This window comes from Indicator indicator, chromosome 12 (genome assembly GCF_027791375.1).
Source record: "Indicator indicator isolate 239-I01 chromosome 12, UM_Iind_1.1, whole genome shotgun sequence".
Classification (NCBI taxonomy): domain Eukaryota; kingdom Metazoa; phylum Chordata; class Aves; order Piciformes; family Indicatoridae; genus Indicator; species Indicator indicator.
In genome coordinates, this window is record NC_072021.1 from 13,954,936 (window position 1) to 13,977,929 (window position 22,994).

The window sequence follows — 22,994 nt, forward strand, 5'->3', positions numbered from 1 at the left end:
TGACCTTGAATGGTTCCAAGGATGGGGCATTTACCACCTCCCTGGGCAACTTGTGCCAGTGTTGGACCACTTTCATTGAAAAAAAACCCCAACCAACCAACCAACCAACCAAAAAAAAAAAATCTTCCTTTTACCTAGTCTGTTAGCCATTAGCCTTTGTCCTATCTCAACAGACCCTGCTAAAAAACCTGTCCCTGACTTTAAGTACCAAAACACTGCAATAATATCTACCCAGTCTTCTCTTCTCCAGGCTGAACTACCCCCAATACTCTCAGCCTGTCCTCACAGATGTTCCAGGGCTCGCTGACAATTTGTCCAGGTGTACCATGAACTGCACTAGGAATCTCATGTTAAAATGAACGAAGCACGCAACAGAAGTTTTTTAAAGTTGGATCTGCTCTCAGTCTGTGTTGCTGAATGGGAAAAGCAGCCAAGCCGAGGGATAACCTTCTCGAGGCTCAAGTGCCGGCGCGGTAAGGCTGGTGTAGCACCACAGGGTCTGTCAAGCTTCCACACTCCTACTCTTGCCGTTGCTGCTACCGCCGACTGAACGCGCGGGCTGCAGCACAAGCCCCACCTCCGCCTGCAGCGCAGCAGCTCATTGAATACGACCGAAATCTCGCCGCCCCGCGAAACTGGGGAAAGAGACGAGTGACTCTGCCTGATCCAGGAACGAAGGCAGGCCGCAGAACTCTTTTGCCCACCACCGTGCACATTTGCAGCTCTCACGCCAGGCAGGAGCCGGACCCTGCTGCCCCGGACCTGACGTTTTAGCTGCTTCCGGGGGTGAAACGCGGAAGTGGCGGGAGGCGGCTGCGGCGGGAGGCCGAGGGCAGGGCGGCCCCTGGGCTAGAGCGCCTCCCGGGCTAGAGCGCCTCCCGGCGGCTGGGCTTCTCGGGTCGGCGGGGCCTGCTCGCCATGAACATCGACGTGGAGTTCCACATCCGCCACAACTACCCCTGGAGCCGGCTGCCGGCTAGTGTCAAGCAGGTGCCCGTGGGCGGGCAGGGTCCGAGCTACTGAGCTCCCGGCCCGGGGAAGGGGAGGGTGGGAAGACGTCAGGCGGATGTGCGGGGAGACGTGGAGGCTCAGTCTCGCCTGCCCTGGCAGCCGTGGGGTGCCTGCGTGGCGGGGAGGTGTGAGGCTGTAAGGAGGGGGGTGCGGGCGTGGGGCTTTTTGGAGGGAGAGGGAAGTACGGGGTCGTGGTAGGGAGTGCTGTGGGGCCCCCACAAGGGGGAAGAATGGGTATCATGGTGGTATGGAGTGTGTATGTGAGGAGGGCTGCCTGCCTGCAGGTGTGTGTTCGGGGCGGGGAGCTCAGTGAGCAGAGTGGGACTCAGGGTGGTTTGGGGTCTCTGTGGGCAGAGAGAGGTATGGCAGTGAGGGTGTTCTCTTTCAGTTTGTGCAGCTGTAACCAGCTGAGGCAAGTATCCCTCACACAACCCCTGGACAGTGGGGTGTTAGCAGAGACTTGTGCAGCCTGGTTGTTTTGGTAGCCAGGGAGCTGGCATTGTGTGGCTCATGGAAAAGAAAACCTCATGAAATATTGATTTGCTGGATTTAATGGGCCTCTGATAGCCGAGGGGAGGTACTACGTCAAGTCAAGAGGAGGTGTTTGTCTCCAGAGTCTTGAGCTGCTTGAAAGCAGATGCAGTTAAACAATTCCTGCTCTTGCACAGAGGAAGAATGGAGAGGATGAGTGGAGGCTGCGGGCCCTGAGTAATTGAATTCCTTGAGTCTGATATTTCAGGAGCTGTAAGGAGGGTATGGGTGATGATGATTTCTTTTTACCAGTCTAGCTGAGTGCCATACTGTTGGCTTTGTAATTCAGAATAGAAAATATGCTAGTATTTAATGGGTTATTTACTTTAAGTTCTGGAATGCTGTTTTGTTTATTGAAATGGCAGAGTAGCTTCTTAATGTTATTGTAGTTTGGGCAAATACTTGGATCCCATTTTGGATGTTTTATCTATTAGAGACCCTGTCTATGATACCAGGTGTTTCTTTTCTAATACCTGGTTCTGCCATGTGTATACAGCTTACTACTTCACCCCACATATACAGTAAAGTGCCTTTTAAGGATCTTTTTTTAATATGAGCATGAATGAGGGAATTAGGAGGGAAAGAGGAAAACCTTCAGATCACTTGTAGAGGCAGAGTAGAAGAGCAACATGAAGAACTTGGAGGGGACAGCTTTTGAAATAAGGCATTAAAGCATTGACCAAAGTTCTCCATTCATCTTATTTTGTGATAGTGAGCCAATGTGCTATGCCTATAGATTAATGTTGCAACCAAAGATCACTTGATTACCTTAACTGGTGAAGCTATAACTTGAATTGTTTCATTACTTTATGCATTATAAGTTTCTTAAGTGCAGCAGTTGAAGTTTCACAGGTCATTGACTGTGCTTGATTTGTGCTACACTAATTTGGGGCAATTTTGAAGTTGGCAAGATGCTTGAATGCTTGGTAAAATACTACATGGCTCATGTCTTCCAAAAGCTGGTTAAAACCCTTTGATTGGAGAGTTAGATACTCACTCTTTTAGTCGGAATGGTACTGGTAAAAAAAAAAAATCTTAATGTTATTGCTTAAATCCTATGTAGAGAGTCCTATTTAACTAAAGATAGTTTTGACCTCATACAGAGATTAAAGATGCTATCATGGTATTGAACTGGAGGGCTCCCTATGTAATGACAACTGCCTGCTTATGTTTCCTCATAAGATACTTTGCAGTGGCTTAACTAAACGGCTTTTGTGTATGTCAGCTAAAAGGCATTTATGTTTTCAAGGGTCTTGGAAACTCTCAGAGGGAATATGAAAGGCAGGTCGTACTCTACAGCATTCGCAATCAGTTACGATACCGGAATAACTTAGGTGAGTAAAGAAGCAAATTAACTTCTTTCGGGTAGAAGCTTGGCTTTGCTGTAAAACTGCAAGAAGTAATCCTGTTCAAAGGTCCCTCCTTCCCCCTAAAATAAATACTTTAAAGAGATAAAACATTGAGAAAAGTGTTGACTTTTGAGTCCGTTTGGCAACTTTTCTAGTGAGGCTCTCTGTAAGTATACTGAGTGGAGCTGAATTCCTGCTATAGTTACGCTGCCCTTTCCCAAGAAATTAAGAGATATTAAGTGAGGTTTAATAAAATACGGCCTGTCACTAGATGAAATGCAGACAGTGGCCCTGACTCACATGAGCTATTGGCTATGACCTTCAATTTATTTTGCATTGACTGCATCTGTTCATCTTCCTAATAGATAATAGTTTCACTAATTAAAAGAATTTTTTGTAGCTTATGTGAGTTCTCAGTGTGCCACTTCCTGTGACCTGTAAAAACAATGTAATCTGTTCTAATGTCATCCTTAAAGGCTCTGAGAGTACTTGTAACATGCAGAAATCCCTGCACTATACTTTTTTTTTTAATATTCTATCAATTGTTCTTAATCCTTCTGTTGTAGTACTTTGTTTTAATTGAACTTTATTGAACAGTGTAACTTTTTTTTTCCCTTGCAGTTAAGCATGTCAAGAAAGACGAACGTAAATATTATGAGGATCTGTTAAAATACAGTCGAGATCATCTCATGTTGTATCCTTACCATTTGTCTGACATCATGGTGAAAGGTCTGAGGGTAACCCCATTTTCCTATTACACAGGAATAATGGAGGTGAGTACAAAACTATGGCAAGATTATGTTTTTTTGCTGTCCTAGAGATGTTGGTAATGCCCCCTGTAATTCATGTGAGGTGTGTCATGTGGCTTGTTTGGTTTTGGGTAGGGTCTGCTAACAACTTAAGGAAACGGTAAGGGAAGTTTCCAGAGAACTTTGTACCTGCATTTTTTTGGCTTCTCCCACCATTAGCCTTTCAGGAGATGAACTTTGTTATGTGGATCTGGGGTGGGACTTACTCGAAGGTCAGTCTTTCTCTTTTGATGTTTGATTTGTGCCTTTCCACTCAAACTGTGAAATAAATACCTCATTCCATTAAAATAATAAACCAAAGAAAATTCCTGCTTTTAAAACCAAGGCATTTGAATCTTTTTCCTTTCTGTTCTTTTGTCAAAAAAGGACACTTAACCATGTTAAAAGCTTTTTCAAAAGCTTGAAGCAGATCCTTCTTTATGAGAACAAAGATGGTTCTGTTTTCTGCCAGCTCTCTGGCAACCTTCTTTTATTTTCACTGGATATCAGGAGGTTTTTTTTTATTTTGTGTATAGTGATTGCAGACATAACAGATTAGTTGTCAGCTTATTCTGTTATTACTGTTAGCAATTCTGTGTGCTGGGGTTTTTTTTTGAAGACAGAGACAGGATTTTGTTATTCTTTCAGTGAGCATTTTTAAAGCTTCCATTAAACAGAAGTTCTAATTTTTTATTTATTTAACTTATTGTGTAATGATTAATCAAATAACAGGCAAGTTTGATAAGGTAACTGACTTCAATATATTTGTTTAATTTTTTCTTGGGGAAAAAAGGCAGAATTTCGGACCTTCTTTCCTGAAATAATAACCTTCCTACTGTAACTAAGTTTTCTTGTGTTTTTAAGGATATAATGAATAGTGAAAAAAGCTATGATTCACTACCCAACTTCACTGCTGCTGACTGTAAGTATTACCTACTTGCAATATTGCTTCCAGTGAATTTGGAAATGAGGAGCTTCTAAAAATGAATTGACAGGCATCTGTTTGCTTGAACATAAGCACATGAAGGAAGAGATAGAAGCATTTAAAGAGTGATATTAAGGAGTGTGTACTGTCCATACAGAGTTCTGTCTGTATGGTCTGCACTGTAGGTAGGCTAGTTTAAATACAGATAGTTATGTGCAAACCTTTGTTCAGGTTCTGTCCTCACTTATATTGCATTCCTGTTTGCTTGGGTTTTTGCGTGAAAAGTCTTCCTCAATGTTGTGCATCATCAAGCTGAGTTGCTGGTCCTTTTCTAGTGCATTTTTCAGCATGTGTTGGGCAGAAAGCTTTAGCAAGACACTGGAGGACAGTTGACACTCCTGAGAATTAGTATCAGTCTGGATTGAGGGACATAATTAGCATTTCCTCAAAAACTAGTGTCAAAAGTTTAAGTCAAAACTGACTTGGAGTGTAGATTAAAACTGATGAGTTTCAGGTCTGTTCGTAGTTCCTTAACAGTTGAAGGCTGGAGATTACTGAATTCAATTTTGATTTAGTTTAGCTCAACTGTATCTTGATCATCTTCCTTAGAGGCTTATATGACCTTTTCTGCTCTAATTCTTATTTAGAATTCTAATCCAGTGTGGTGTGGGTTGACCATGATCTCTTACAACTTTAGCCCTGTTAATTTGAAGCGTAGTTATTATCTGTTGATATGAGTGTAGGAGAGAAAAGGATTGTTCCCTGCTACTCTGTGACTTGAGTCATAGGGGATTATTTTTCATTTTTAATCTTTTATTTTCTGTTTTTAAATTCATACAGCTCTCTAAAATTCAGTTACAACTGAGCTTAGCTCTTGCACATACAGGAAGAAAGAGTAATTAAAAATATTGTAGGTCTGACTTTGAAGAATGATTTATGTATCTTCAGTTTAAACAAGTGAATTAAAACCTTACTTATTTTTCAGGTCTAAGACTTCTTGGTATAGGAAGAAACCAATATATAGATCTAATGAACCAATGTAGGTCTTCAAAGGTAAGCTTGTCTTTAATTTTCTCTTTCCTTCATTTTCCTCTCCTTATATATTATTTAATAGGAAATGAAGAATGGAATAATGTCATGGGCCTGGTTAGTTTAATAGTGTGGCTGATTGATTGTGATGTAGTGTATTGTTAATTATATTATGTTTCCTGAAATTAATAAAGAGCGAGTCCAGAGGAGGGCCACAAAGGTGATCCAAGGGCTGGAACACCTTTGCTGTGAGGATGGGCTGAGGGAGCTGGGGTTGTTAAGCCAAGAGAAGGGTCCAAGGGCACCTTATAGCTGCTTTCCAGCACCTGAAGGGATCCAAGAGGAAGGTGGGAGAGGGACTTGTCATAAGGGTGTCAAGCTATAGGACAAGAGGAAATGGTTTTAAAATGAGTGAGATTAGGTTTAGACTGGATATTAGGAAGAAGCTCTTCATAGTGAGGCTCTGGAATGAGTTGCCCCGGAAGGTTGTGGGTGCTTGCTCCCTGGGAGATGTTCAAGGCCACGCTGGATGAGGCCTTGAACAGCTGAGTAGTTGAGAGGCATCCCCTGCCAATGGTGGGGAGGTTGGAGCAGATGATCTCTAAGGTCCCTTTCAACCTAAGCCATTCTACGAATTTAAAATCAGAGTATACTGAAGAAAAAGATATTCAGTGATACTTTTTTTTTTAATTTTTAATTTTGTATTTTCAGAGCTATATTTACTATGTGGCACCAGATAACTCATGTCTCTGGACCAGTGTAAACATGGAATAACAATACTGGTTCTGGTAGAATTATTTTATGCTCTGTGGGTGCAGTTGAGATCAGGGTTGATTTAGTCTGTGACAGTCTTCTGCCTAGATGTAAATTTTTGTAGTATGTATGTTTTTCTGTAAGGTGATGTCAGTGAGTCTGAACAGGCATCCTAGCATATGAACAGCACATGGAAAACACTGTAATAACTGCTGGTAGAAATTGGCCCTTTAGTTTGCAACAGTTCCTGTCTTTCTTCAGGAGAGTCCTAAGTACTCTTGCAGTTGCTTCACAGTGCTCCTTTGACCAAACGTGTCCTTATCAAAATAGGAAGCTGATAGAATGAATCAAAAAGTATACAATGGAAGAGAAACTATTTAGGTCTAATAATGTCCTTTGTTTTTTCTTCCCTGGACTGACATTCACTGTACTTTATTAGCTCTATGCTTATTGAGAATGTGGGATGCTTTGTCCTTTAAAGTAAACAAATTATGTTCCTAAAATGTTGTGGGTTTGTTTGGGTGTTTTGTTTGTTTGTCGTTTTTTGTTTCATTTTGGTTTTGCATTGTTGGGTGTTTTGTTTGGTTTTAAGATCACTGACCTCCTTTAAAATATCCCTTTTGTATACTTTGTTTGCTGTACTCCCTTACCTGTCCACATTGGGAAATGTCATAGTTTCCATGTGGACTTTGATATTAATTTTTAATCAGTGACACTTACAACATGGATTAAAAAAATACAGGTTTATGGGAAGACTTAACAGCATCACATGTAAATAATATTTTCTTGCGACTTTTGTATGATTTGAGAGAGAAAGGAAACATACTGAGTGACAAGGCTAATGGTATTTGTGTGTGTCCAGCCTGAGAGTACCAAGTACTTAAAAACTGATGTTTATAAAAATCAGTTTGTATAAAGGTAAATGTCTGTCTGCACATGTGAAATGCTCTTTATTACTATCTCAAATGGACTGTACCACTGCAGAAATTTTTCAGAAGGAAAACTGCTCACGATCTGTTACCTGTGAAACCTGTGGATATTGCTATAGAAGCATGGTGGGTCGTGCAGTCTGGCTACATCACTGAGGATGACATCAAGGTATTTTAGTGTGGATTCCATCTTTAATTTTAGTTGTGCTGATAGCCCCTGAATGCAGGGGCTTTATTTTGTGTAGAGTATGCAAAGATCATGTTGTAGGTTTGTAACAGCTTTTATGGAAATAAGATTGGAACTCGTGGAAATTGTGATGTTTTCTTTGTTGATACATTCTACTCTCTCTCTCCTTCGTAGTTTCTGCACTGTGTACAGTGCTGAGATGGTTTAGTGTCAACCAGTCTGTGGTCTGTGGTAACTGCTGTGCATGATAATGTGCTCCGTGGGGAAGAAGCAACAAAATATGGTTTCTCAATTTTGTATTTAAGCCCTGACCGCTCAGTTTTGAATGACTCTTCACCTTGAATGTAATTACAATGTTAGTGGATTTGATTTCATATTTTTTCATTGTTTCTGCTCCTTGGTGGTTGGGGTTTGTTTTTTTTTTTAATTGTTTGCTCTTGTAAATCTTGTGAGCAGAATTAATGTTTCATTCTCATTCTGCTTCCATTTTTGCAGTTTCTATTTACATTCAGCTAGTCGTTTGATCTGGATTTAATTCCTTCTCTCTGCTTTTTGGTTTGAACACATTGAAATCAGTGATGGAATCTTCTTTTTTTGCTGCTATTTGGAACACCTTGGCAGTGGCTACTTGTTTTCTGACATCCTATCAACCCAGAGTAGTTAACTGAAGAACATGACTTTGATACTGTAATGGACCTCTTTGTTTTGTGGCTGAACGCTTAATTTGGAAGTTTTGAAGAGCAAACCTATTATACCGTGGACTTGACATGCCAAATACTTGTTCAATTAAGTGCCATTCCTAGAGCACACATAATTTTGTGCAGGGACAAGTGGAAAAAATGTGAGACTAACAGGAACAGCAGTTAATTCTTCAACGCATGCATTACTTCCTCTATTCTTATAATGCTTATGACAGATTTGAGGCTGAAACGTTTGGGATTTTAGAGTGGTATTAAATGAGATGCATAGATTCATTTCTACAAGAAAGTAACATTTCTTTTACCTAGATTTGTACTACATCGGAGAAGTCTGCTATTGATAAGATAATTGATTCAGGTCCTCAGCTTGCTGGTTCATTAGACTTCAGTGTAGTTCACAGTAAGTTTTTGTTGAACATTCCTTTTCTGTTTGTAGATCTTGCTTTGTAAATTGTTAGTTTCTGATGGCTAGGAATAAGAGAGGTTGTAGATAGCTGAAGCATAAGAGGAGGTCAAGGGAAACACTCAGAAGCTTGTGCAGGCTGCAGCCTGGATCTTGTAAATGGTTTGGCAGTGAACCATTAGCAGCTGTTGCTTGTTATTCACAGAATCACAAATGTAGTGTGGGTGAAACAATCTTGGGTAACCTCAAAGGAACCACTGACAATAAATTTGGCTTATTTTATACTGTGTAATTTAGCTTTGTGCTTTACTATTAGAGTATAGCTGTTACAAACCTTAAACTCTAAAGAGAACCATGCTGAAATGTTTTGCCCTTCCTTAAAAAGTTACCCTGGCTTATGTACGCTGCAGAATTCAGTTGAGATACTTACTGCTCAATTCAGTCTCATGTGGGCAAGGTGTCATTTGAAAATCTTCTATATTATTGTCCTTGTTATATGCAATGTTCATTTATATCTGCTGCAGCTTTGTTGAACTGCCCCAGATTTTTGCAGTTTTGTAAAAACAGCTTTCTGTGAACATATGTGGGAAGAGCACATCAGGACCACCAGAACTGATGTGATTCAGTTTGCTACAAAGCATGCGAGTTCCAGCCTGAGTTAGAGTGGAATTGAAATGCAGCCAGCATCCTCAACTGACAAAACTATTTGAGGGTGAAAAAACCCCACTTCTTGACAGTATGGTGATGATGGTGAAAACTAAGTTAATGTTTAGGCAGACATGTGCTTGTCTCTGTCAAATGTAGCTGCTTCGGTCTGTGGTCATTCTGCTGTGCTGTCCTAGATGTACTTGTAGACCTCCAAGTCTACTGCAACAGGCTGCAAGTAAAAAGCTCTGCTTTAGGGTGACATTTGTTTAATATTAGATGTGATTTATTGGTCCATGCACTGCAAAGTAATATTCTACTGCACAGGCTACTAGGAAAAACGACTTTAAATTCTGAATTGGCTGATGGGGAAGTGTACTTTGTATCATTACTACTTTGGAAAATGTTGTTGTTTTTTTTTTCTTTTTTGTAAAATGATGTACTTTTATTTACAAAGGTTTATATAACAAAGGGTTTATTTACCTCGATGTACCAATATCTGATGACAGCTGTATAGCAGGTAAGTAAATATTTAATGCTGTTTTCTTGCTTTTATTTCAGTTACCCTTTAGGTTCTCTGTTGTAGAAGCTGCTTGTCTATGTGCATGAGTTTGCTTAAACAAAACATTTGAGCTATGAATTTTTTTCCTACCCAAGTGTTATTAACCCTATTAAAACATTTTTTTAAATTGTATGTGGCAGCCCTTAAAACAACTCACTATGCTGTCCTCACGGGTTTCTGAATTCAGTGTAATCTGCAAAGACACAAATTGTCTGGAAACTGGTCATGCAGAGTACCAGTCATTGTTGCAGCAGAGATTGGTTAAATGAAAGTCCTCTAGATACAAGAGACTTGCTGCATAGATAATAGCTTTGGGAGTCTCAGCTCTGGAGTGCGTGGGCAGTATGGATTTTTTTTGTGTCCCACTCCAGCCATGATTTATTCTCCATCTATATTACAAAATCATTTTGTGGACTGGATGACTGGAAGTTACCTGTAATGGATGAGCTGGAGACAGCAAGGCTATGATGTGATACAGAGTAGCTCTAGTTTTTACATTAGAAAACAAATTGACAACTTTATACTTCAGGAGTGGGAGGATTTTAAATACCATGTATGCTGTCTTTAGCATTTTATTCTTTGTGACTGGAAAATCCTTGGAGTTGCTGGTACCATGAAAATAAGTCTAATTTTATTTTTTTTTCATTTCAATGCAGTTTTACTTTGGTAAAAAAAAGTTACAAAATTTGTTATTTTGCAAGTAATTCTTCTTTGCAGTGCCACCACTGGAAGGTTTTGTGATGAACAGAGTGCAAGGTGATTACTTTGAAACACTCCTGTACAAGATATTTGTTTCAATAGATGAACACACTAATGTGGCAGAGGTAAGTGAAACTTACCCTGTGTCAGGGAAATAGGAGTGCTTAAGAGGACTGAGAGCACGCTGCTGAAAATACTTAAGGCAGGGATATGGATCGATATCAAGTGAGTTTATTTAGAGGTATTGCCAGGCTTAAGATCCAACCTGTTTATTTTTATAGTACTTCAGACTTGAAGGAGTACCTTCAATTCAGTGGAACAATTCCATCAGCTGGAATGATTTTATACAGGAATTATTTTATATATTAGTCACTAATGTAGACTATTTTATATGAGTTAGAAATGGGTGGGACAAAGTCTGTTTTGCTAGTGTGAAAGAAAAAGAATCTTCTTTTTTTTTTTTTCTTTGTCAGTGAAACATGCAGGGGGATTAGCTTAAAATAAGAATGTAACTTTTGGATAAATGTTTATAATTTTAATATGAAAAATATATTTTCCAAGGTCTTAATCTCAAAACTTGCTGAATAAGCACCTGAAAAATATCCATTAAATATAATCCAGGATTTGTTTTTCTCTTTGTGTATCTCTGAAATGTGTGATTAACCTAGAAATTATTTACATTATTACCCTAGAAATTGCACAGTGGAGGAAAACCTCATGCTTCTCTTCCATACTGTGATGGTTTGAAACTGTCTCTTTAATTTAATTTCAAATGGGAGAATTAGGAGGCTTTGTTCCCTTTTTTCATCAGTTTCAATGAAGACCAAATAACTCCTACCAGTACAGACTTAAGTTTAAAAGTAAAGAAAACCAACAAATAGATGCCAAAGCCTGCAAGCAGTGAATTACTCTGCATTGCTAATACTGTTTTGATTTTTTGTTTTTAGCTTGCAAATGTCCTAGAGATTGACTTGTCTTTAGTAAAGGTATGTGTGTATAATTCATCCATTGAACCTCATGTGGAAATTTCATTGTCTTGCAACCTGGTGTGATACAGCAGTTGTTTATTGTGTGTATGTTTCTTCAGAATGCTGTGTCCATGTATTGTCGGTTAGGCTTTGCTCATAAAAAAGGCCAAGTAATAAACCTGGATAATCTTCATCCATCATGGAAGAATGTTCCTTCGATAAATAGACTGAAGTAAGTATCTTCATTCTTTCACAAGGCTTATTTTTCTCTTTGAAGAGAAAGCTTATAACCAGCAAAATATGATTGTAAAGCTATTGGTTGCTTGCTTTGACTTCTGCAACAGCAAGTTTCATTTGGCTTTCCAGTAGTGTATAATGACAAGAATACTTGATCCTCTTTTTTTAATCTGAGAATAAGGGCTGGTAGTTTAGCCTCTAAGTTCAGTGTACTGCTTTTGTTGCATGGTGCTGGCTTTTTTGACATTTAAATGCCTAGTTGCTCACTTTTGAAGCAGACAAGTGTACATTTGCTTCAAACTTCTGGGGCCCAAAATAACAACTGTGCTAGTACAGAGACACTGTCTCTTGGCACTGCTGTGAGGGAATATATACATAAGTTTTGCTTGCTTCCTGTCAGGAACTGTAGTAGTTCTGTCACTCACCTGTATATCTCTATCTAGATATAGGAATCTATCTAGATGTAGAGATACACATCTAATAGGTATATCAAATCCTGACAAACTGTTAATACCAGTCAGTAAAGGGTTCTCACAGTTGGAATGCCAAATTCTGTTAATAAAGGGTTGTCTGGCACTTTCAGCTTAGTATCTATTAAGCCATTTTAAATGACTGCTATGGCTGAGTTTTCTTTAATGCTAATTCAGACTGTGAGAAAAAAAGTAAGGTTTTTTTTCCATTGGGTTCTTCTTCAATGATGGTGGCTTAGTTTTATTTTTCTTTTTTTCTTTCTAAAATCTGGTATTTTCCAGTCCCCAAATAAACTTTTCTGCTGAAGGACTCTGAGACATTTCAAATGTAATTGGTTTAGGGCTTAGAAGCTTCAGAAGCCAGGTACTGGGTATGCCTATGTGTGGGTTGCTTAGCACTGGAAGGCAGAGATAATACTCTGGTGCTACAGTGACCGATAGATGTGGATTTTAATTCACATTAATAGGAGTACTTTGGACCCTCAAAAGATGCTGCTTTCATGGGACAGTGGGGAAAACAGAAGTCCTATACAGGAAGCTGGGTCATCAGCCACAGATACAGATACCAACAGTCAAGATGATCCAGGTTAGCGCTAACAGTAAATTTTAATACATTAGGATCAATTACTTGGACTTATAAAAGGGGTCTAAAAATAAGTAAAACATAGATTGTGTAGATTCTTTTTTTCATGCGGAATATGCAGTGGGGGAGGTGGTGTCTGCTGCTTGGTTTAAAATTCTATAGCCAAATAGCTTTTGTCTGAAGCTGAGGCTGATCTGTATTACAGATGTGAATCAATACAAAGATACTAGGTTCTGAATTACATCAGTAGTGTAGCAGTGATAAGGGAATTCTGTTCTATTTGGTATAGCAATAAAATTGGTGTGGTTTTCCTTTTTTTTTGAAATAGATTTGACTTAAAGTTGATGATTTTACTTTTAAATAAAGCAAATCTGACCTTATGTTTTCTTTTTGTTCTCTCTTAGCTGAAACAGCCAGCGTGAGCAGCCTGAATCTGTCTAGTGGACACACAAAACGTATTGCCTTCCTGTTTGATTCTACTCTCACTGCCTTTTTAATGATGGGAAATCTTTCACCAGTATGTCAAAATTGTTCAATATATTAAGTTAAGAGTAAATATATAGAGCTTTAAAATACTTTGACTTAAAAATAATGCAGCTGTAATTATGAAAAAAAATCTTCTTTATTGTTTGTTTTTAAAAAATATTTTTTTTGCTTTTACTTGCCCATTCCATTCTTAAGGAGTTAACAAAATTCTGTTTTGTTTTTCCAGAACTTGAAAAGTCATGCAGTCACTATGTTTGAAGTTGGGAAACTGTCGGATGAGAGTCTTGACAGCTTCTTGGTGGAGCTGGAAAAGGTAGTCTTTTGCATGTTGACTGAATTGCCTTTTCAACACTTAATGTTTTAAAGGAGTCAACCCCTTCCCCCCCACTCCCCCAGTATTTTCATTGTGTAAAACTGCTTTTTTAGTAATCCAAGGATAAAAGCAAGCACCTTAGCATACCACATTGGAGGGGTTCAGTGAAAATGTTTCTAATTCATACCATTTATACCTCTAATGACTTTCAGGGATGCACCTTACCTATATATATGAATATGGTAATCTAATGAGCAGAATGAGTTCATGAACACACACCCTTACACACCCTTGAATTAGGCTTGTCAGTGGAAATCACTTTCTTTTTAGTGAAGTGTGAGTATTGGTGAAGGTCTGCACATTTTGGTAGGAAAGTTGGACCATTATGTGCTGGAATGTTTACCCTGTCCATCTTACAAAGACAGTTCTAGAAGGACAACTGAGAATTATGTAGGAGTGCTGTTAATTGCTGTATCATTTTGTACCAGTTGGAGTGACTGTCCATTTAAATCTTTAACCTGAAGACTGAGTCATAGTTCTGATAGATGTTGCCTTTCTGTACTTTCTGACCATTTGATTAGCACAACTGAGGCTCACTTTCCATTTAATAGTTGCTGTAGATCACCTTTGCATATAAGCTGCAGGGTTGTTACTCAGTTGCAAAGCTTTAAAATACCGATTTGTTAATCTTTTTGTGTAATTGATGCTTATAGAAGCAACCTGCCACTTGTGTTTATTTTGTTTGCTGCTTAGGTTCAAAGCACAGGTGAAGGGGAAGCACAGCGGTACTTCGACCATGCGCTTACGCTGAGAAACACGATACTGTTCTTGAGGCACAATAAAGACCTAGGGGCACAAGCTGTGCAGCCAGATCAGCCAAATAATGGTACTGTGAACACTGGAGGAAATCTTTGAGTTTCTTTACTTACCTGCCACAGACTGAGCTTTCTGATTAAGCTGCTATTTCAGAAAGCAAATACAAATATTTTGAAGCAAACCCATCACTTTTGTATCATCCTTTGAGCCTGAATTACTGGATTTGCCTTTTGAATGACAGATTTAGTTACCAAGGCTTGGATTTAACGTCTAAAGCAGCAGATTAAAACATAATGATGGAAAGACAAGTTGAACTTGAAGAAGTTTAGAAATTTTTGTGCTTCTGAAGGTCATAATTAAGGAGTTACAGTTAGTGACGAGCAGGCTATTGTCCTGTGTCAGACCACCCTGTCTGACTGGAATTGATAAAATCATATACAAATTTATGAAAAATCACCCACAAAAATGTAAAACCTAGTTGTGGAAAATACTGTATTCGTGGCTTAGAAAGGGAGAATGGAAAATCTGAAATAATTTTGGGTTGTATGTTCCATCTTAAGTGATAATTTAAGAATCTTACATTTGCAATGCAGGGTTTCCCTTGGACCTCTTACGATGTGAGAGTTTGCTTGGCTTGGATCCAGCTACCTGCAGCAGAGTTCTCAACAAAAATTATACCCTTCTGGTTTCCATGGCACCACTCACCAATGAAATTCGTCCTATTAGCAGCTGTACACCTCAGGTGAAAAAAATACTGGTGTTTTCCCCCCCAGTCTGTGCTAACAATATACCTTCTTAGGAGCTTTGTTTTGGATACATCCATTTTTATGTCCTTTTTAAAGTGATTCAGTTATTGGCATATAGAATAAATAACATTGCAGAAAGGAAACTTTTAGGAAGAAAAATGTGAATGCTTAGTAAATTTTTTTTGTCTATTTTATTAACAGTTTATCTTCCAGTAAAGTCAATTTATATTTATAGAAAATGCCTTACTATCATCTTTCTGTAAAGAGTCTTGTGATACTGGAGTAAGTACCTGGAATATCAGCAGTAGCAGAGTAATACATTTGAACTTCTGTTCAGTAGATGTGTACTTCTTTAAAAATGTTGATTCTTAAATTATATCTGGACATTTACAACAATTGCAATATTAAGTTATTACTAATTTCTTGAATATTCTCTTCAGCATATTGGGCCTGCAATACCAGAAGTCAGTTCAGTTTGGTTCAAACTGTATATTTACCACATAACTGGACAAGGACCACCCTCTCTGTTGCTCTCTAAAGGAACACGTCTTAGAAAACTTCCAGACATTTTTCAGGTAATGTACCCTTGGGTCAGTGTTAGTTATCTGTCTTATATTTAGCTTTTCAATCTATGTGGGATTATTTTCACCTCCTGTTTGCTAGGAGGCTGCTGAAGTGGCTAAATAATTGCAGGAATTGGTGACAAAAACCTCCTGGTCAAAGTAGTGTCTTAACTCTGACATTGACAAACTTCTATCTCTACCAGGAATGTGAACATGAGTGATCCTTGGTACGAAGTATAACACTCTGGAGTTGTTACCTGTGGTAACTTCCTAATTGTATCAATATCTTAATGCCTAACTCTTAGTATTTTATGTGGCTGGATAGTCCATTGCAACTGTAAATACTCTTAATTTTTCTGTTCTAGGGTTATGATCGCCTACTAATAACATCTTGGGGTCATGACCCAGGAGTTGTTCCTACTTCAAATGTGCTCACAATGTTGAATGATGCTTTAACACATTCTGCTGTTTTAATTCAGGTATGGAGTGCTCTGTTAACCTCTTCTTTCACATAACAGTGTAACTCAAAAGTTATGCAAGTTTTCATGATTTATACAATGTAGGAGAGCTGCACTTTTGCCAAGAGCTGAAAAACGTTTAACATCTGTAGCCAGCGCTGCTGTCATTCATTGGAGGTTAAGACATGAGATTTGAACTAAATGCATATTTGATTTGAACTAAATACATATTGTATATGCATTGTTGTATTGTAGTCAGGCTTGCTAAAAGTGAGATTTGGATTTATGACAGTGGGAATGTAGAAAACTGGAATGAAAGTGAAGAGCTCACGAGCTTTTTAGCCAGCAGTTGTATAAGGCAATTGGTGGTATGAACTGTAGTTCAAGAAGCGCACTTTTTTTGTATTGCTTGGTGTTTAGCTCTTACAGTAAAGTATGAGCAAAAGATGCCCTTTAACACAAAGTGCAGAAATGTAGTGAGTTTGTCTATTTGGGAAAAGTAAAATAGCTTCCTCTCTGTTTCTTTGGTTCAGCTGTCAGGATTAATCATTCAAATAAATAGGTATTTAATATTGTAAAAACCCCACAAAATTACACCTTCTCAAAAGCCCAGTTAAGACAGCCTTGACTGCTCAAAAATGATATGTACTTAGGAGTGGAACCTGATTTGCTTCCCAATTGCTCAGCCATTAGAAAAATCTGTTTATAACCAGTAACTGGAGAGAGAAATTACTCTGCTCAAGTTTAACTTCGTTGTGTTTGCTCACATGCATTTTAGGGGAAAGGGTGGGACATTTTATTCAATTCTTATTTCAGTTAAGCAAGAACTTTAATACATAAGTATCTTATTTGTTTCTTCACCTTGCCTTGTGGTCTGTAAAAACAGAGCACAAGCAGGACTAAGCTAAGATGATTTTATATTTTTGTTCCTAATTTTAATTTCTTGATGTTCAGGGACATGGCATGCATGGAATGGGAGAAACAGTGCACATACCTTTCCCATTTGATGAAGCCGAACAGCAAGGAGGTAATTGACTGTCTTTAATCTCTGCACCACCATGTTTAATTTTCTTGCATGTTACCTTGCAGTAAGGTTGCAATAATCTTTTTAATACAAATTTACTTGGACTTGCGAATCAAGTTACACAAGAAAATGGAAAGAACATTTAAATGGTTAACAAATCTCTTCTGAGCAGGTACAATCTTCTCCTTTCTTCCTTCTCTGTCCTGATTGGAAAGTGTTTTCTGGCTTCAGTTCTCTCCTAGCACAGATGAAAAGTAGTAACTTCCACGAAGACTTCTAAATCTTTCTCTGTGTATACTTGCTTATTAGTTGGCATGTTGAAGTGCATAAATCTTCCATGTATTCTAAGCAGCATCTCTTAACTGTAAGACTGGTGAGACAAAAATTGAACAAAGTTATCTTGATTAGTAGCACTAAGAACTATTATTGAGTTTTTTTTTTTCCCAGGAAGAGCTTTACTAGCAGAATCTTCTGCTTCTTCAAAGTCTGCCTAACACAACTGATTTTGAAAGGCAGGAATTAACATGTTCTGAAATACTCCTTGATGAGTAGGACACAGGCTTTGCATAGTTGAGGCCTTTCTGATTAACAGCTGTCATAAAAGTATGACTTTACCCATATGAAATCTAAAATTACTTAAGCTACCACTTACAAAAATGTGGTCCAACCAGAAGTAAAACTAACTTCCTAACCTAGTTTCTGCTATGTTCAAAGCGAGTGACTTTTGTGCTGTTTTCTCCTCACTTCATGCTGAAAAATCTTGAAGAATCTAAATTCTAACATGAAGAACTGAATGTTGAAACTCCTTGTTAACCTCTAATACTGTATTCTAATTCATCAGAATTTCAGAATTTGCCAGAAAAGACTCTGGCACTGAAAGAGGTGAACATTGATTCCTAGCTAAACTTTACTATTTCTGCTGTGTTTGTGTGGGAGATCAATCACCTTCTGTTTGTATTTTTCTTTCCCCTTGACTCTTTTAATATACTGTAAATTACTAATTAGTTCTTGGTGTGGGAAGACTGTGATCACTTACATGTTATCCCAGATCTCTACCTGTGTGTTCACTAAGATGGAGCATTACAAGAGAGAAAAATCTGGGTAAAAAAATTTAGCCTGGCCTAGAGAATGAACTATGTGGTTATAGAGGAGGCTTCTAGTAAAGTAAGCTGAAATATATGTTGTTTTCTACTAGAGTTCTCCCGTGTGAACATGGGCATTCATACAGCTTTAAAAATACTGAGAAATAAAGTAGACTTGCAACATCTTTGTGGCTATGTCACTATGTTGAATCCTTCAAGTCGGCATGCAAACAGAAAGCTGAGTGATTCTTCTGATGGAAGAGGTTGGTTCCCGATAATTGTGTTTCTGCTATGTTCCCTTAATTTCGCTTACAATCACTTTAACAAACTGAACAAAGGGTTAAATTCTTTCATTTGGAACTCCATAAAACACTGTCCAACACAGATAGAAAGCCATTTTGAGTGTAAGTTTATTGGTAGTATGCTTACTTCCCAATTCTTTGTGACTAGTTCAGAAATAGCAAATATATACCGAAAAAAATCACTGGACTAGAACAGTCAGCAGAAGAAAAAATAATTTAAAAATTATGAAAGTAGGTTGTGTCATCTTTATCTGCCAAAACATAATCTTTCATGTCTTGAGGGTCCTGAGGTGACTCCTTAGTCTTAAAATAAGCCAGGCCCTTTGTTTCTCCACATGCCTTCCTCCAGTTTTATATTCATGTGGTCAGTGGCAAAGCTTGTGTCGTGTTCTTTACATGAGGTAGTAACTAAATTTATATTTGTCTGCATGTTTATGTAAGAATTACTTTACCTTTAGGTGAGGCTGAACTAGCTTCAGGATCTGATGTGAATGGGAGCACAGAATCATTTGAGATGGTAATAGAAGAAACCTCAATGGATTCTGCAGTCAAGCAAAGCCTTGAAGGTAAAAGCACAACAAAGGGCTTGTACTAAACATTTTCATTCCAATGAGATACCTTGTTTTAAAGTATCTTGAACATACTGTTGTTTGATAAGTGTCGGACATAAATACACTGCTAATTGTCCTTTCTCCTTCAAATTGACATTTCCTTAAATCTTTGAGAAGTTCAGTAAAGGAACTGTCTTAAAAGCTATGAAGAATTCAGTTAATCCACTTCTGAGATAACTGATTCTGGAGGTAATATTCTTGTGTTTTCTTTTCTTAAAATTTGATTGTCTCCTGGTTTTCTTTCTGTAGTACCCACAACAGAACTGGAATGGGTTCCCTTGGAATTATGCTTTGGTATTCCACTCTTCAGCTCTGAGTTGAATCAGAAGGTCTGCCGGAAAATTGCCACTCATGGACTATGTAGAAAAGAAAGGTGAGCTGTAATTTGTCAACTACAAGGTTAACAGGTTGCATGTGCTATGCCCAGATCTTCTACAAAAAATAATACCTACAACTTAGAATCATAGAATCAGGAAGGTTGGAAGAGACCTCAAAGATCATCGAGTCCAACCTGTCACCCTAAACCTCCTGACTATCTAAACCATGGCAGCAAGTGCCATGTCCAATCCCCTCTTGAACGCCTCCAGGGATGGTGACTCCACCACCTCCCTGGGCAGCCCATTCCAATGGCCAACCACTCTCTCTGTGAAGAACTTTCTCCTCACCTCCAGCCTAAACCTGCCCTGGCACAGCTTGAGACTGTGTCCTCTTGTTCTGGTGCTGGTTGCCTGGGAGAAGAGACCAACCCCCTCCTGGCTACAACCTCCCTTCAGGTAGTTGTAGACAGCAATGAGGTCACCCCTGAGCCTCCTCTTCTCCAGGCTAAACAGTCCCAGCTCCCTCAGCCTCTCCTCACAGGGCTTGTGCTCAAGGCCTCTCCCCAGCCTTGTTGCCCTTCTCTGGACATGCTCCAGCAATTCAACATCTTTCCTAAACTGAGGGGCCCAGAACTGGACACAGTACTCAAGGTGTGGCCTAACCAGTGCTGTGTACAGGGGTACAATGACCTCCCTGCTCCTGCTGGCCACACTATGCCTGATGCAGGCCAGGATGCCATTGGCTCTCTTGGCCACCTGGGCACGCTGCTGGCTCATGTTCAGGTGCCTGTCAACCAGTACCCCCAGGTCCCTTTCCACCAGGCTGCTCTCCAGCCACTCTGACCCCAGCCTGTAGCTCTGCATGGGGTTGTTGTGGCCAAAGTGCAGCACCTGGCACTTGGACTTGTTAACTTGATGACTGTTAAGAGTAGAATTGACCTAGGTGTCATAGAGGACCTAATTCTAGTGTGTACAGTAGTTGCTTTTTGGCTCATAGATACCAGCTGTAGTCTACAGTCTTGTGGTTTAGTTGTGGTGAGATTAAGATTAGGCTGGCTTTATAGTTTCTACAAGACAGAAATTAATTTGTCATAGTGAAGTACCCTTAAATAGATCAGGAGAAGTAAATTTGTGTGCTTCCTTCTCATTTCCCCTTCCTAGCCTAGCACAGACTTTCATCCTAATTGTTCTAGGGTGGAAATATTACTGGTAATGCTATGCTATAAAATGCACTTAGCTCTCATAGAAATTTTCTTTCCTATTGATATATTACTTGCTAAGTTTAGTCATGGCTTCTGATCAAACTGTCTTCTGCTTTTTTTGCTGTAGCTTTTCTTTGTGAAAAGTTACTCTCTAAGTGGGATTTTTGGGTTTGTTTCTTTTGTTTGGGTGGTTGCCTGGTGTTTTGTTTTGTTTTGTTGGTTTTACTTGTTTGTTTATCCTAGGGTGTGGTTCTGGTGACCCAAATATAAGGCTTCTTGAAAACGTGGCTTAAAGATTTTATTGTGGTAGCTGACCTGCTTTTTAACAGTGTCACTAATGTGCTTGTGAAGTTGTATTACCGAACTGTCCTAGATAAGAATGAGACAGGAAGAGGTCTAATAGATTATTACATTATGTGAAACTGCATTTTTCAATTGCAATAGCTTCACTGTAAGGCAGTGTGAATGATGGGGGAAGTAGCATTTGCTGACTAGAGTCAAGAGCAGATGAGTTGAGCACCTCTTCAGCGATGACAAAAGACTATCAGGCTTTCTGTCTGAAGGCTTTTGTCACATTGTGAGCCAGTTACGATGGTGGTATTTTACTAGTAAAAAATGATGCACCTTTGACATATCTTCCTCTTTATTTTTTTTTTTGACAGCCTTCAAAAACTCTTACATTCCAGCAGAAAGCTGTCTCTTCAGGTCCTTAATTTTGTTCACTCGTTCCAGGTGAGGAGCAATAATCCACATATAAATCATTCTTTAGGGTCATTCCTTTCCACACTCCTGCTTGTCATTCTTGGGTATATGGAAGCATACTTGGTTTATTTGCTTTTTCTTGAAATGGCAAATATATTAAGCACACTGGTGGCAAAAAGTGAGTATATCCCTATCCCTTTTCTGGCCGTATTTGATGTTTGTCTCTTAAATTCCTTGGCCACATCTTGTGTGGAATTATTTTCATTGGGTTTTGTGGGACTTACACAACAAAGTTGTTCTTCACTCCTCCAGTTGTAAAAAGCCTACTCTGCTGGTTACTTTGTTGCTTCTTAAATACCTTAGAGAGATTTACTGCAAACCATGGATATGCTGCTAATCTTTTGAGATTTTATTTGTACCTCAGGTCAACTGTGTTCCCTTAGTGAAAAAATCAAATACCTCTATTTCATGCCAGTTAACCTTCTGTATTTGTCCTAAGGTCTTCTAGAAGTTGGTACTGAATGAGTATAAGTATGTAAAACTGCATACTGTGGGAGGACTTTAAGAGCATAGATAGACAATAGAGGTTTTGTATAGCAAGGACTAAGGAATTCCAGGTCTGCAGCCTGCTGTAATTCTGCATGGAAGCATATGCTAGCGAGGCATGTCCATGTGTAACGTGGAATCTGTTTAGCTGCTTGTGTCTTAGGGTACTTTTCTCTAAAATTCTGTCTTTTCAGTAAGGTAAGGAACATGCAGGTTGCTTAATCAGATAGTGTCATGGATGATGTGATTGTGAAACTGCCTCCTCATGAGAATGTTGATATTCCCAGTAGGTTTGAAGCCTTGAAACCATCTGTCAAACAATCTCAAGGGACTCCTGTCTTTATCTCTTAGTTGTTATCTCTGAGATAGACTTTTCTTGATGATGGTCAGAGAGGGAGAAAAAAACAAACACAAAAGGTGCTGAAGTGGTTTTGTTGTTTTTTTTAAGCTGAGAAAAACAAACTACTCAAAATATGGTTGTCAGTGTCTGCAAATATTCATATACCTCAAAGCAGACTATGAGATCAATAGCAGTACAATAGCTGTCCTAAAGAGTTTTATAGCTTTATATTCATTTTGCTAGGTCTTTCCTTCAATTTTAAGCCTTAATCTTCCGTGAACGTTTATTGGAAACCAAATAATGTGCTCACAGATGCATCTGAGACATCTGTATGCTTATTTTGTACTTCTTCATTTATTCTGTTTTTACTGCCATAATTATTTGGTATTTATTGGATTAAAGTAGCACACTTCAGAGACACTAAGTGTATTTGCAGATTAGACTAGGCTGTCTAGACTAGGCTTGTTAAATCTCTCATTGTTTGTCTTGGGTTTTAAGACATTATTTTTTTTTCTTTTGCTTTTAGGAAGGTGTGTCAACACTGGATCAGCTCCATGATGCTGCCTCTTCGAGTTCACTTTTGCAGCCTATTTCTGCAGATATGGGTGTTCCACTTCCTGCCAAGAATCTCATGTTCAAAGAAGGTGTATTATCTGAATGGAACGGACGGTCCCCATCCTCAGTTTATTTCAACCACACCTAAGGAACAAGTCAAATAG

The 22,994-nt window shown here is 38.8% G+C and overlaps 1 protein-coding gene across 1 annotated transcript; it reads left to right on the plus strand.

Annotated features, from left to right (window-relative positions):
• Positions 1–918: 918 nt before the first annotated feature.
• FAM91A1 (family with sequence similarity 91 member A1) lies at positions 919–22,994 on the plus strand. Its single transcript, XM_054385363.1, has 24 exons — positions 919–990; positions 2,792–2,876; positions 3,513–3,664; positions 4,544–4,601; positions 5,590–5,657; positions 7,371–7,484; positions 8,510–8,600; positions 9,706–9,768; positions 10,528–10,634; positions 11,457–11,495; positions 11,597–11,709; positions 12,652–12,770; positions 13,172–13,284; positions 13,480–13,566; positions 14,320–14,452; positions 14,976–15,124; positions 15,569–15,703; positions 16,057–16,170; positions 17,104–17,176; positions 18,369–18,518; positions 19,016–19,123; positions 19,418–19,541; positions 21,350–21,419; positions 22,802–22,994. The coding sequence occupies exons 1-24, from the start codon at positions 919–921 to the stop codon at positions 22,976–22,978; spliced, it is 2,514 nt and encodes an 837-aa protein (XP_054241338.1). The 3' UTR covers positions 22,979–22,994.